At 34.9% G+C, this 16,000-nt stretch overlaps 1 protein-coding gene and 1 long non-coding RNA gene across 6 annotated transcripts in view; one reads left to right on the top strand and one right to left on the bottom strand.

The window, feature by feature from the left end:
- MIB1 (MIB E3 ubiquitin protein ligase 1) overlaps nt 1-16,000 on the top strand; it is a 129,678-nt gene that overhangs the window by 83,895 nt on the left and 29,783 nt on the right. For both annotated transcript variants that reach the window (XM_081801526.1, XM_081801527.1), the window contains exon 13: nt 14,783-14,915. In XM_081801526.1, the coding sequence (XP_081657652.1) occupies nt 14,783-14,915 (133 nt within the window). The remainder of the gene's footprint in view (nt 1-14,782; nt 14,916-16,000) is intronic.
- LOC115940859 (uncharacterized) lies at nt 2,012-7,757 on the bottom strand. Of its 4 annotated transcripts, none has more exons than XR_014139671.1 (3): nt 7,436-7,757; nt 6,925-7,099; nt 2,012-5,796 (listed from the first exon to the last, which is right to left on the bottom strand). It is a non-coding gene; the product is annotated as an uncharacterized LOC115940859 (long non-coding RNA). The 4 variants fall into 4 exon arrangements; XR_004075590.2 differs by having other exon boundaries at nt 7,468-7,756; XR_004075589.2 differs by having other exon boundaries at nt 7,487-7,754.

The following is a 16,000-nucleotide window of genomic DNA, read 5'->3' as shown; positions in this document are numbered from 1 at the left end:
GCGCCCTAGAATAGCATATGTCTTAATATAGATCTTTTATTTCAGGAATCTTAACCAAGAGAACCATGCTTTTTCTTATTTTTGATATTTAGAGACATTTTCCCTAGAGTTTAGCCATATTGTCTTTTTTTGTATACAGGTGAAATTTCAGATTTAAATGAAGAGCAGGAAGCATTTCTCTTGTTGAAAATGAAAACTAAATTTCTTTGGAATAGCATTAATTGGCACATTACCTAGGTACTTTCTGTGAGGATGTTGCATTTTTAGCTCTTAATTAAGTTACTAGGTCTCCTTAACAGGCATGAAAATAAATTAGCAGTATTCTCTGAGAGCTGGCCAAAAACCAGCTAAGTATTTTGGAAGTACTGATACTGGATAGATATTTTGGAGGTACTCTTAGCAGTATTATAAAGTTAACTTATATAGTGTTATTTACAAATTCTTCTTTAATATAAATTGAGTGTGAAAAGTAACAGCAAAATATGAATAGACCACATGATGTGATACACTTGTGTTTTTAGGTTAGTGCTAAGATAACTTCACAGGCAGGGGCGCCTGGTTAAGTTGGTTAAGCGTTGGTTAAGCGACTGCCTTCGGCTCGGGTCATGATCCCGGAGTCCTGGGATCGAGTCCCACATCGGGCTCCCAGCTCAGGGGGGAGACTGCTTCTCCCTCATACCCTCTCCCCTCTCATACTGTTTCTCTCTCTCTCTCTCTCAAATAAATAAATAAAATCTAAAAAAAAAAAAAAAGATAACTTCACAGGCATTTCTTACTTACCTGTTTATTCCCACAAAGGCACATACTAAATCATACTGAATATATGAGCAACTCATAATTTTCCCTCTAGAATGTTATGATACCTTTATTTAACTTTTAAAATTCTGAAATAAGGCCTGGTAAATGAGACTATGTTGAATATATGAAGATTTGATAATCTAGACCATATCTTTGTGTTTAATGTTTTTCTTATAAACTCTGAACATGCGGAGTGCTATATATAAAAAGTAGCTGAGAGTGTATTAAATGATACTATACTTATAGTGTGTCCATTTTCTCTTATGTGCCATGCATCCACTCTCAAACATGATGTTCCTTCTAATACATAAATATTTAATGTAACTAATTGAAATGTGATTAAAATGAGCAGGTAGGCCTAATAATTTGAATGAAGTGATAAGATTTATCTATATATAAACTTTCCTTTGCCCACATTCTTTTAAGGGATGATCTTCACTTTTAAATAGAGGAGTGGACTGTTGAAGATTGTGTGAACATGTAGATTTTTAAACTACTACTTGCCATCAGTAACCCTTCATTAATTACTGAAATGTTTGTTTCCATGTGTTAAAGAACATTTTATTACCTATAATTGTATTGCAGTCAGTAAGAAAAATAGAGGGATGTTGGATAACTTATCATTTTTCCTCTTCCTTCATTTTCTCTCCCCTGAGAGAGAGAGGCTTGTGTGTATCTTTATTTTGTGAAGGACAAAGAAGACAGAGTGAGGAGAGTCATAGGATGTTATTATTAGAAGAGATCTTCATTTTACAACTGAGGAAACAAGTATGGAGAGGTGAAATACCTACATAGTAAAAAGCCATGATACTTAGCATTTCCTTTCTTTTCTGAAGGTTAAAAACTTTTGGGGTTGGAAGAACTAGATCCTGTTTCAGTCTCTGCACAAAATATTCTGCAGAATCGTTCATTTTTCTTTTTTACCTTTATCAATATTCAGGTAAATTGCAGTAAAATTAAATGCTAATCCTGGAAGATAGTGACCCAGCATTTCTAGAGTATTATATTTAATGTTATATTTTTCTTTAATTTAAAATATGTGCATGTCCATAGGAACCACACTGTGGTCTTCCCATTATGTTCAGGTAGGTTTTAGGTCACCTTCCCAAATATTTTCTTCCTTTGGAGGAAGTGTATTTTTTTATTATGCAGCATAGGCTACATTTCATTGCCATTTCTATTCTGAAGATAAAAAAAATGTAACACCAAGACGGTAAATAGTAAAATTATTTTATTTGCAGTCCTTAAGTCATCCACACATTTTTCATAAAACTTTTTATAAACATTTTTAACCACTATGGTTCTCCCAAGGAGAATTAACAGTAACAAATTATTTGATTTAAACCACAATCTGAATAATTTAAATAAGCTGGAATTAGTCAACATGTGATTGATATTCATAAATGAAAAGGTTGGCTGTCCTGTAGTAATCAATGCATAGCTACAGCTGGTTGAAGGGGACCAAATCCATTGAAGAGGCGATTTGGTTCCATTTTACCAGCTCTAGCAAAGCATTGCAGTGCTGCTAGTTTGGGATACAAAAGAGTTGAAATGCTTTTTATTTGTACAATTATGGTTATGGACTTTCTACAAATGTTAGATATTCTCATGTCAGTACTTCAGTCATTACATGTAAACTTTTCTATTTTAAAGGCACTTTTCCTACTATTTCCTTCTCGAACAGAGCCAGTCTTTGCCCTTTAACATTTTGTTGATGCATTAAGGAATTATCAGTGTACAGCTTTGCATAATTCTTAAATGTAGACAATAACCTGTTTTAAAACCAACAGCATTTGAAGGAACAAATAGACCTTGATGTATTTCAGAGTACTATTTTGTATTTATCTTTAGGCAGTGAACCAAGTAAGTATGCTAATAGGTTAGGGAAGAGTACTGGTAAGCTTTCTACCACTGCTCCTTTATTTAGTATTATACTTGAGAGCTAATAGCAAGTTCCTGATAGGGAGGGTGGAGGAATATGAGTGGCCTTAAGACAGTACCTCCGCCCTTTGGTTTATAAATAGATCACACGTGTATTCAGTGTATTGCTTGGACTTGTGTTGAAAGGAACTACCACGCATGCCAACTTTTTTCTTTGTTTTTGCTTATGTAGTGTTACTAATCATAGGTTAGTAATTTAACCCTTTTCAATGTCTATTTCCCTGACTGAGTTCTCCATCATTTTGGGTACAGATTGCCTAGTTAGTTCCATTATCAGCTTAATAATACATGGACTTGTGGTGCATAGCTATAATCAATGAATTTAATTTAAAAATCTACTACATGAGTAATACTTTAAAAGTCAGTACAGCAAATGTTTGTTGTAATTTGCATTTCAGTATCAGGGAAGGGATACCTCCTTAAATATACTTGCAAAAATAAAACTTTGAGATATTATAGTTTGCCTATAAAGTAAGTGCTTTCAGTGAAATACAGAGTAAAGAAAGTTACTGTTTTGAATTAGACTGGGAAAAGGTCAGCACTAATTCAGGCAGTATTCAAAAAGTTCTCATATTAAGTATATTCTGCATCTGTTGGTTCGTAAGTATCATGCTGCTGGTGAAATTAATGTAACTACAATTCTTTCCATATATTCTAATAGAAATGAAACAGGTGTTAAATTGCCTGGACTTAAGTGCTGAAGATAGCAATAAAACTGGCTTCTATTTTTACTAGTTATATGGGAGCTGTTTAGCAGATCCAGTTGCTCAAGTGTGCTTTTGGATGGCAGTTCAGTTTCATATACTGGCCATATCGGGGCAAGGAGAGGCCATGGAAAAAAAATAGTACAGCATTTGATAATGTCAGCATCTGTTATCCCTGTCAGAGAGACAGTTGAAATGTTTGAGTTACACCAGTGTCAGCAGATGCCCAGAGTTTACTATGTACTCAGTTAAAAATGAACAGCTGATCTAAGTGATGGATGTGACATTTTAGAATGACTGAAAAGCTCAGATATGTTCAGTTAAACTTGTAAGCACTAGAATCAGTATATAATCTTACTTTTTAAAATGAATAGCAGATGTTGTCATTTTATTTTCTGAGGATTATGTACTCTTAATATTATAGCAATGAGAATCTTTGTCACCAGGTTGTTTTAAAATAGTTACTAAAAACTTTCATGCCTAGAGAATAATGGATATAATTGTTCTACAATTTTATAATGCTCTATAATTTTAGAATGTTATAAAACATGAGTATAGTAATACCCTTTGAGTAGTTTTATAGAGGAACCTATACTTTTGAGATACATATTTTCAGTTATAACTGTAGTTGACCTTATAACCATTTCTGTTCAACTTGGGACACATAAAAATTTTCAAATTATCATTATGCTTTTTATACACATCTGAATATTCCAGTTGAAATAATACTTTTAGTAAGAAATGATTAGAGTATATGAATATTAGTATTTCTTTTTTTCTAAGTCTATCATAGTAGCTTGAAACAGGTACTGCTTATAAAGTATTGCCAGCAGCTTTATTATTTATGATTTCTGTTAATATGTAAGTGTATATTATACAAAATAAATTTTGTATAAGGTACAAAAAAAGTATTATGATATCTCCAACACATTACAAATAGTGGGCCCTAACGTGTTTATAAAAATTGAATTGCTGTTGCCCGGTACCAGTGAAACATGATTATTCTGTCTGTGTAAATTGGTTTCTTGGCTATAGCGTTTTCATTTTATGTGCCCCTTTGGAGAAAGCAAATTCAAGGATAATATCGATAATAAATTAATTTCTTTTAAATATTTGGCCATCTTTTACCAATGTGCCCTGTTAACCTACAATATGGCCCAGAATTTTGTCATTTTTCATGCATAAATCTTATGTTTTAATTTATTCTAAGTACTAACAGTATTTATACAAAGCGAACACTAGATTAAGGACCTGATTAATTTGAGGACAACACTTTTTTTTGAGAGTAGAATGTTACTTAAAAGATAGTCTTTTCGAATTATGACTATGTAGCTTTCAAAAAGAAAGCTTAAAACAACAAAACTTGTTCAGAAATTCCTCTAATATTAGTAGACTATAAATTTATCAAACTATCAAGAACAATTGCTAAAATGTAATGACATCAGCTTTTGTTATACCTTGTTATTTTTAACAAATCAGTTAATCCTACTAATATGATATATACTTCAATTAAGATCATATTGTGGAGACAGAAAATAGGTCATGTGTATCCCTCACTCTTTTGTTCTAGTAATACTGATTTCTTTTCAGTATTCAAATTTTAATCATGTGAATACTTAATTTAAAAATGTAAAACATAGTACATTTTAAACTTAGAAGATTTAAAAGGAGTTTCTTGATAATTTTAAATCTCCTTGGTTGAACTTTTTTTTCTTCACAAAGTAGAAATCTTCACAGCATTTAGTTTCCATCTAAAAGTAGTAGGTACATTTTTATGGTGTTAGTATTGCCAAAGGTCATCTCTTTGATACTAGGTTAATTTACCATATGAAGGTCATTCACATAGAAAGAAGCAAGAGCTTCTTTTAGCTGCAGTGTAGTTCCCTCCTGGCAGTTTATTGCCTACCAAAAATACATACTTCTTTACATTCCATAGCATTGTATGTTCATATGGGTACATAAAGAAGTATGTACTCTGAGTAGGTTTTACTAAGTTGTTAGCTGTAAAAACATGAAATGTTTTATTTTCCCATTTGTTAGTAAAACATTTAGTTTACTGATACAGAGTAGTGGTAGATCATTGGCAGAGACTATCAAAGACTAAACTATAACAGATTTACCTGAAGCATGGCATTAGTGCCATTCATGGCTCCTTGTTCTTGGTGGACATAGATACGTCTAAACACTAACCAGTATCTGTTGAACTTTGTCCTGGTCTGGTTGTTTTTGCAAGAGATTCATAGAATCAGTGGAGGTTTTACAGAGTATATTTCAGAAATTGGTAAGATCAGCCTAGTGTTTCTTCATTGTCTTCAGAGGAATTTCTTCTTATTTTGTAGTTTGCTTCTAGATCCTGCAGGTAGATAGTAATGAATTCAGTGCAAATTCTTTTTACAAACTAGATATCTTATTGAAAACTTAACCAGTTAACCAGTTAGTACTTCTTCTGTTGAAAGAACAAGGAGAAAAGCTAGATCTTTTTAGAGTGTGAGTGAACTGAAGTTTTAAAGATGATGAATTTTTTATTTTTTTTTTAAAGGTCACAGATAAGGAACTCATGATTATTTGAGAACTTCTTTCTCGTTCCTTTGTCTTTATTAGTTACTTACCTGAATTTTGCATTTTGGTGCTTTTGTTTGGGTTGAATACACTTTCGAATAGATGTATAAATATCTAATTTTGGTGAGTTTGGTTCTTTTGATTCTTTAATTTTTTTGGTATAAAGGATCACTACCAGAACAGTCTTTTCTAAAGTCTCACTGAAAAGAATTTAAAGGTGTTAGCCTGTGACACCAGGGTCTGCGCTTGATCATTTAGCTTGAAAAGACATTATAGTTGGTGAGTTGCCTTTAATTATTGTGGTATTAAAAGGTTAATTTAAAAGAACACCGTAAGAAATTTTCATATTCAGGAAAGGAGAAAACAAAAAGGTAGGGAAAGTCGAATTTCTGCAGCCCGTGATAAAAAGTTGGTGAAGCTCAGAGAGAGCAAATCAGAATGTAGCAGTAGATGGCCCAGCATTACAGCAGTTTCAGCAGTGCAGTGTTAGGATTTACCATGCACATTCTGATTTATTTTTGTGACCAACTAAAAGTTAGCATTAAGTATTTTGTGATCTGCCAAGTCTCTTGGTTGACTAAACCTTGAAATAGACAGTTAATAGTTTTTAAAAGGTAGCGTACTTTGGAAGCAGGATGTGATTTACTAAGGATGCAAAATCATTATTTAATCTGAAACAAAGACTAAATCTTCAGTAACATCAGTGCCAGTAATGGATTTGTACATTTTTGAGATCAAGAATTATCTGCCAGGATACTTGAACAACATTCCTTTTTACGCTACATAAGCTGTCTACTTGAACTATGAAATTAGGCAGTGCCCAGATAGACTTTAACAATAGAAGCATGTATCGAGTCATAATAGGTAAGCATGCAGAAAGTCATAAGTATCCTTAAAAGTGCAGGCCTTATGGTGCTGTTACCTGTAAGTTTAGTGCCATGCAGCTTTTGCAGGAGGAAGAGAGATAATGACCTAGAGAGTTACATCAGCAGCTGCCATCTCCTCTTGATCGTTCCTTCACTCTATTCGCTGATTCAGCACTTCTTTCCATGAGCCGAGGGAAGCAAAGGGCCGTATCAGTGAACACAGAACCCCACCTTTTAAGATACATTTGAAAAACAAATGAACAAACAGAAAAACCCAAAAAAGCCATCTTTTCCCTCTCCCTTCCCTTTGCCTTAAAAAAAACAAACAACAAAACTGAATCAAAGTTGGCCATTTGATTTGGAAGGTCAAATTACCAGTATTGCACAGATATGAGTACCTTGTATCTGCTGTACAGAAAGTTAAGCAACCAAGGAAGGTTGGTATAATGGCCAAGAAAATGAACTTTGCTTATTTTCAGATAAAATGCTTCAGAAGAGGGCAGAAAGTTGCAAAGGAAGTTAATTTTATAATCTAAAAAAAACAAAAAGCCAAAAACCAAAACACACCTCACTCCCCCCAAGTAACTGTAAACATTCACCCTATTTTCTTTTGCCCACCAGAATACATTAGGTTCTTCTGACTTCTCAGGAAATATTCTGTATCTTTCTTGCTGTGAAGTTGTTTTTTTGGTTTGTTTTTTTTTTTGATTTGTTTTTGGTTTTTAGTTTCCAGGATTAATTGGTAGATCTGTAGTGAAGCCACCTTGTCATATCCAGAGGTCAAGTCTGCAAGGAAGGTCAGGACTTCCCCATGGTCACTACAGAGGTTAACTTATATTCTTCTCTCAGTGGCCACGGGCTAAACTGTTACAGCTTTATAGGCAGCTAAGCATTTGAAACATGCACTCCCAGGCAAACAGGCTCTCTTGTGCCTCTCTCTTCCCTGACCATATTTAGTCAACCATAGCAAAAAATAGTCTCTCAGCTGTCGATTGTCGATCCAAAAGTGGAGGAAGCTTCTATCTTGCTTTCTGCCTATTGATTGTTCATCCTGCAGTCCAAACACTGCTTTGCCATTTGTTCTGCCCCCCCCCCTTTTTTTTAAAGCACTGCCAAATAAAGCGGTCTCTCATGTTTCCACTTACATTTCCCAGATTTTCACTGAGCTTGCGCTGAGACTAGGAAAGCCTGATGCGGCTGTCACTATACTTAGAAGCACTGCAGAGAAAAAAAGGAAAGAGGAAAAATATTACCCTGGCTAGTTGCAAGGCAGTCTTTAGACAGACCTGGAACAAGTAAAATCCCTCTGCTGCCAAAATATATTTCATAACCTAATTTTTTGTTAGTAAAAAATATTATGGATGATGATATTTTACATAACTAAAGGCCTGAAGAGATTTTGCAGGGTTATCTTTAGAGCTAGTTGTTGCTACACATGCTTTTTAAATTTAAGGAATAATATTTGAATGGAAAATATGTAGAAATGGTAAGTAGAACCTATGTATTAAAAATGGAGAGAGATCATTAAGGAAGAAAAGAGTAGTGTGTAAATGAAATCTTGGAAAAATGCTACTTAAAACTTTTAATTCAATGTCAGTTTCAGTTATTTTTTTATAGTGCTTAGATGAGAAATGGTCTGGAATGCTTTTGAGTAATTGTGTACTTTTATATTGAAACTATACATACAGAACTATTATTATTCCTTACTATATATTACATACAGAACTACTATTAATAACATTTTTATTCTATTTCATTTTCCAGATGCAAAGTATTTTTTTCCCTTCTTTTGACATTGCCATTCCTTTTAAATTTTTTGAAATAACATTTAGGCATGATCATTTCTACTTTACCAGAGACTATGAATTAGTCATTAATCTGATCTATAACATTTCTACTTTACCAGAGACTATGAAACAGTCATTAACCTAATCTATAATGAAGCATAATACTATATGCTTCAAAGGAAAAAATACTTTTGCTCTAAATTTTAATAGCATATTCACAATAAATGGTAAAGTTGAAATTTTTTTTAACCAAGGAGAAAAGAATATTATAACATCAAATCTAATGTAATTGTGGAGATACAGTTTTAAGATTTTACAAATCTAAAAATGCCCAAGAGAAGCTTTGTTCTTCCCTAAACCAAATCTATACCTTGTTCTTAATTCAAATACAGTATTCTGTTAAGTATTGATTCAATTAAGAATCAAGAAAAATTCTTACCAGTTTTTTAAGCTCAGTCTCCTACAAGGGAAGTTTGTCCTTGATATTCTTTTTGTCTTTAGCATTTAATACCATAGCAGGTGAATTATTTTGGATGACTCTTTTAAAGCAATGACATGAAGAGTGCTTCTGTGGACATTTGTCAGTTTTGAAGAGCCAGCTTTCCTAGATATTGGAATACTTTTACACATATTGTGAGAAGATGACACCCGTCTCAGTTTAAGACAGGGTAATTTTCAGGTTTCTAAATCGCCTCATTTTTTTCTAACCATTTTGTAGCAGTGAAAGGTTTTTTTGTTGTGGTTGTTATTGTTTTTTTATTTTTATTTTTTTAAAGATTTTATTTATTTATTTGACAGAGAGAGAGACAGTGAGAGAAGGAACACAAGCAGGGGGAGTGTGAGAGGGAGAAGCAGGCTCCCCGCTGAGCAGGGAGCCCAGCGCGGGGCTTGATCCCAGGACCCTGGGATCATGACCTGAGCCGAAGGCAACGCTCAACGACTGAGCCACCCAGGCGCCCCTGTTTTTGTTTTTAAAAGCAAACGTATAAAGTGCTGGTACTCTTCTAAACCCTTTTAAATTTTCATAACAACTTCTTTGAAATAGAATCTGTGATTCTTCTCACATTTTATAGATGAGGAAACCAAGGCATAGAAGTTAAGTAACTGCTCAAGTCACCAGCCATTCACTTTGCTAATGCCAGAATTTGAACCCAGATAGTTTGGCTTCAGACTTTGAGCTCTTTACCACCACACCATGCTCCTGCTCTGGTTTGTAATAATGAAACCAGTTAGGGAATTACCACTCTTGGGGACTTAAGAATATACCAGAAATTTAATAGGTTGCTAAATCCTCGCCTCCATTATATTCAGAAATGATTGTTCATTTGATTGTTTCTTCTTTTGTTCCATTCAACAAAACTTTGAGCTCCTTTTACTAGGCATACAAAGGGGACATAAAGATAAGTAAAACAGGGCCCTGGTTTAAACATAGAAGGAGAAATAAGAACTGATTGGTCATTTAAGAGAGAATTTTGGTTGTCTTTAGTTTAAGAAAACTCGAGTACTCAGCTATACAACTCTTCTGCAGTCTGAATTGTTGCATATCTCTTTCTCATTTTGAGCTAAATTCTATATCCAAATTCTTACTTAACAAAATTAGGCTACATTAACAAGCCTTTTAATTGTGGTATCTGTCAAAAAAAAGTTTGGTGGGGGGAGGGGGGGGATAAAAGCACACCAAAAAAAGAATTTAAAAACATCTAACTAATGTCTATTCACTAGCTATAAGTAGATGAAAGAAAATAAAAACCAGCTATATTCATTTATTAAAGTGATGACCATGGATAGCATCTGGGTATGTATCTTCCCAGGCTTCTTGTCTGCATCCATTCAGATGGGGGTAGGTATCGAACAAAAATATGTTTAGAATATCACATACTGATCTGCTTTTAGTATGCCCTGAAGAACTTCTGCTTGGGATTGATCAACTTTCTTAGTAGGTTCCTTTATGAATTCTGGACTGACAGGCTTTATTAGCTTTATTATTTGAGGGATTGTTCATTAACTTAGCAAGCATTTAGTGATCTAATTTTTTTTTACATTAATATGTAAGACCTCCACAGTTTATCTACTTGGGTTTGTTTAGAAAAACGTTGCCTATCTCTGAAGAAAGTTTGTAAAGCATGGCAGGCCCTAAAAATGGACCCAGTGCCATTTGACGGCTACATACCAATGTAGACAGCTGCTTGTCCCTCTACTTCTTAGAACTCATTTGTTCATCATTCAGCAGACGTTTGAGTATTACCAAGTGCCAGGGATTATACTAGGCACCACTATTAGTTGTTCCGGAACTTAATGCTTCTTTGGCAGTCTTCACAAATGCCTGCTTAACTGGTAGCAAGATCTTATCTTTAAACCATCCATGTCCTTAACCTCTTGGAAAACAACCAGATTGAGAACTAAAGAAGAGTGTTTGGGCATTAGGGAAAATACCGCCAAATCTCATGTACTGTGCTCCACAGGTGAGAGCCTGTTGACTCAATACAATTATTGATGTGCCAAACTGGTAACGCCCTGATCCCAGCAGCCCTGTGGGCCTGAGTGCTTACAGCCTAGGTCTCCTCTTGAGGAACGACAGCACTGCAGGGGACAGCCGGCAGCAGCATGCCTGGTTGGACTGTGGGCTCCTCAGATTGTCCACCCCACGAAAGTGGGACTAATTAACAGAATGGATTGGTTCTGAAGTGAAAACTTGCTCTCTGAAAATCTGAATTTTGCATTTTAGTATTAGGATTTGATGGACTTTATGGAATGTTATCTAGAAGGGACTGGGATCATTTTTGTCACTTCTGACAGTAGCCTGGAATTACCATCTTTCTTTTGCTCTTATACTTCAGTTACTCATTTTGAACTGAGAGGAAAAGCAAAAAGATAAAAGGTAGTGAGAGATGGCAGATGGCAGAGAGTAGAGAGGCAGTAGGCTTTCAGGAATACATATCTATTTCTGTTTAAGTACCTCACTAACCTTCTGAGCCATTGGCTCTTCTTTCTGAGAGACTTCAGCTTTCTCTAGCTTTTTCACTTAGGAAATGCAAAAGCCCAGAACAAGTTAGTGAATGGCTCCATCTCAGTGGATAGCTTATGCCCAGAGAAGGAACTGCTCCTCCTTTCCCTTTCTTTCGAGTTGTTGGCAGCATAATATGGGAAGGTACTTCTGAAACAGGAATGCAAAGTAGTGGGAAAGATGGTTTCATTAAGAACCATCTTCTTGGGCGCCTGGGTGGCTCAGTCGTTGGGCGTCTGCCTTTGGCTCAGGTCATGATCCCAGGGTCCTGGGATCGAGCCCCGCATCGGGCTCCCTGCTCGGCGGGAAGCCTGCTTCTCCCTCTCCCACTCCCCCTGCTTGTGTTCCCTCTCTCGCTGTGTCTCTCTCTGTCAAATAAATAAATAAAATCTTTAAAAAAAAAAAAAAAAAGAACCATCTTCTCAAGGATATCTATTCAATAATGTGACTTAAAAAAAAAAAACTTGATGAAATTAGCATGAAACCACACCTTATAATGTAAAACTTACTGTCATATTTATATATCTTGGCTATAAGAACTAAAGTAGCAAATTTAAAAGATTTTAACATAGTAAGCCTAAATATTATTTTAGTGTTTTGACTTAAATTTTTAAAATCTAATATATATGCATAGGTAAATCAAATACTACTGCAAAGCTTATAATAAAGAGAACTGTATTCTGCTTTATCCCTCTTCATCCCTTTGTTCCCCCTACACCCCTCCCCCAATAACTTCCAGCTTGTCCTGCAGTTTTCCTAATGTATCAATTGTAGATATTATCTACTGATTTCATGTCATGAGAAATGAAGATTTAAAGCTATTGACATCATCTATTACCATTTCTCTCAACATAATCCTATCACAGTTTTTGTTTAAATCAATGTGTTTACATTATTATCTTATAATTACATTTTTTTTTTACTGAAACTTTTTTTCCACATGATTTAATACATCTTCTAAACTCTCCAAAAGAATCATAAAACCCTTATAAATTCCATTTCTCACATGGTCAGATGTGTAGAGTGCTAGATAATGTTTGGCATTGGCATCATGATTATGCCAAATCCAAACATTCAGTAATACAGTGTGGTACTAGAAGTTTTCCCCATTAAGAATCTGAGGCAAAGTTACGTAATATCTAGTATCTCTCTCTCTTTTTTAAAAGATTTTATTTTTAAGTAATCTCTTCACCCAATGTGGGGCTCGAACTCACAGCCATGAGATTAAGAGTCCCATGCTCTACCAACTGAGCCAGCCAGGTGCCCCAATATCTAGTATCTTATTTTAATCCGGTGAAGGAGGAAGATTAGAATCCTTGTAATTACTGTAAACGAACTAAAGCAGGAAACCTGAGCTTTGTATGAGGTCTGCGAGTGGGATCTAGGGGTTTGTAGCCTCTCAAAATTGTGGGCAGAGCTATATAATGTGCATTTCTCTCCATAGTTTTCCATAGATTTCCAAAGAATTCTCTCACCCCTAAGCAGTGATTATAACTTTAGTAACAGCCACTGAAAGCTGTCTTTAAGCTGTGATTCTCAATATATTTTGGGTATATAGCTCCTCCTCCCTAATCCCATACCCCCCTCCCTTCTTGCAACCATCAGTTTGTTCTCTGTATTTATAGGTCTGATTCTGCTGTTTGTTTATTCATTTGTTTCTTAGATTCCACATATAAGTTAAATCATATAGTATTCTCTGTCTGACTTGTTTCACTTAGCATAGTATCCTCTAGGTCCATCCCTGTTGTCGCGAATGGCAAGATCTCATCCTTTTTATGTCCAAGTAATATTCCATTATATATATACACCACATCTTCTTTATCCATTTCGTCTATCAGTGGACACTTGGATTGCTTCCATATCTTGGCTATTGTAAATGCTGCAGTGAACAGGGGTGCACATATGTTTTTGAATTAGTGTTTTTGTTTTCTTTGGGTAAATACCTGATAGTAGAATTATTGGATCATATGATATTTTTATTTTTAATTTTTTGAGGACCCTCCATACTGTTTTCCACAGTAGCTATACCAATTTATTTTCCCACCAACAGTACACTAGGGTTCCTTTTTCTCTACCTCCTCACCAGCATGTTATTTCTTGTCTCTGATTTTAGCTATTCTACAAGGTTGTAAAGTGATGTCTCATTGTGGTTTTGATTTACATTTCCCGATGATTAGTGATGTTGCGCATCTTCTATGTGTCTGCTGGACATCTGTATGTCTTCTTTAGAAAAATGTCTATTCATGTCCTCTGCCCATTTTTTAATCAAATTGTTTGTTTTTTTTGGAGTTTAGTTGTATAAATTCTTTATATATTTTGGATGTTAACCCTTTATCAGATATATCATTTGCACATATCTTCTCCCATTGAGTAGGTTGTCTTTTGTTGATGGTTTCCTTTGCTGTGCAAAAGCTTTTTATTTTGAAGTAGTCCCAGTAGTTTATTTTTGAAGAAGTGTCTCTTCTTGATAATTACGTCTCCTGCTCTTTTATGCTTTAATCTTTGATGGTCTTTAGGATAACTGTCTGTCTTGCTCTGGAAATATTTTGTTATCCTTAAATTTTAAATATTAAATTATAATTACCATTTTACATGTTTTGGTATCAACTAGATTTAGCACTGCTAAATGACATATATCAGATTTTTAACTGCAATTCATGATAATTACCAGTTACATGAAATTTGTCTTTTTATTACTATTATTCCTACTTTGTTGTTGTTACCTGGCTGTTCTTTATTAACTCTTTCATTAATAGATACTATTCAAATTGAACCTAAGAGTTTCCACAAAACCATAAATATGTCCTTGTTTGGATATATTTCTTTCCCCTTTGGTTTTTTTTTTCTCTCATAATGTTTTCCCCTTATAATACTCCTATTCTAGTTTGATTCTATTCCCCAAATGGTGATAGTTTGTTTACCTCTTTAAGCATCAAAAAGCTGCACATTAGAGATTTAGAAAAAAATACAATTCGTTTGTCTCTGAGGGCATAATTTTCTTTAAAGAAGAATGTTTTTTATTTCAAAAGTTTCCTTTACATATTTTTTCTAAAGAAAATAATGAAATATTTAATTAAATATCGAATTATGTAAATATCAAAATCATATAAACTTGACTTTCAGTGCAATGCGTGTTTTACTATCTAAATTACCAAGACCATGGATTGTGGATGAGAAGAAAGATGATGGTTATACTGCCTTGCATCTGGCTGCCCTTAACAATCATGTAGAAGTGGCCGAACTGTTGGTACATCAGGTAGGAAAAACTGTGCCATAATATTGCCATTCATTCATTTATTACTTCATCAACTACCTGTTGGTAGGTTATGGTAAAACCCCAAGACGATGCAAATTCAGATATGGTACCTATTCATTCTGCCTAACGCTGGTTCTTAAATGGAGGGTAGTGCTGTGTGTGTGTGTGTGTGTGTGTGTGTGTGTGTGTGTAAGGGGGTGGAGGGAATCCTTTAGCCCTGAGTATTCCCTCCTACAGTGTTCCTGGATTGGTCTGATGAAATAGGCATCAACAAACAGAGATTTTCCAGAATCACTGTCACTGTTGTGTAAGTATCCATTAGCCATAGGCCCAAGAACCATTATGTTGGTATCTAAGCTTGTGTAGCCAACTGCCATCAGGTAACACCAGGCTGCAGCCGGGATCTGGGGATTCAGGTCATGACCACTGCTAGACTCCTGGAATCTTGGCTGGATAGCAGCACAGGTTCACCTCAGTCATTTCATTCATCTCTGAAATAAGATGACGTTATATTTTTATGAGATTGGATCTTGGGGGAACTTATTTCCTGTAGTTTTATGATGTTTTAGTTTTTCAGCAAAAATTTTAAATACATACGCCATAGAGAAGCACTGAAGTTACCAAAGAATTATCTGTGATCTCTGACTTCAAGGAAGTTACAGTCTAAGTTAAGAAGATGAAATAGCAGAAAAATTTAGTAAATTGTTCATTATGTATAATTAGCATCACATTATAGGATATACACTCCATGAACTATAGAATTCTAGTTTAGATTAAAAAAATAGTTCAAAAGTTAAACTTTGTTTTCCCCTGCCATTTTTTTTTTTTTAAAGATTTTATTTATATATTTGAGAGAGAGAGAATGAGAGAGAGCACATGAGAGGGGGGAGGGTCAGAGGGAGAAGCAGACTCCCCGCCGTGCAGGGAGCCCGATGCGGGACTCGATCCAGGGACTCCAGGATCATGACCTGAGCCAAAGGCAGTCGCTTAACCAACTGAACCACCCAGGCGCCCTCCCCTGCCATTTTAAGGCATAATTTTTATTATTTTTTTATTGAAGTATAGTTGACACACAATGTTACATT

The sequence above is a fragment of the Leptonychotes weddellii genome, chromosome 13 (genome assembly GCF_054177405.1).
Source record: "Leptonychotes weddellii isolate Sample4059 chromosome 13, ASM5417740v2, whole genome shotgun sequence".
In the NCBI taxonomy this organism is placed as follows: Eukaryota; Metazoa; Chordata; class Mammalia; order Carnivora; family Phocidae; genus Leptonychotes; species Leptonychotes weddellii.
This window is presented reverse-complemented; position numbering and strand designations above follow the sequence as displayed.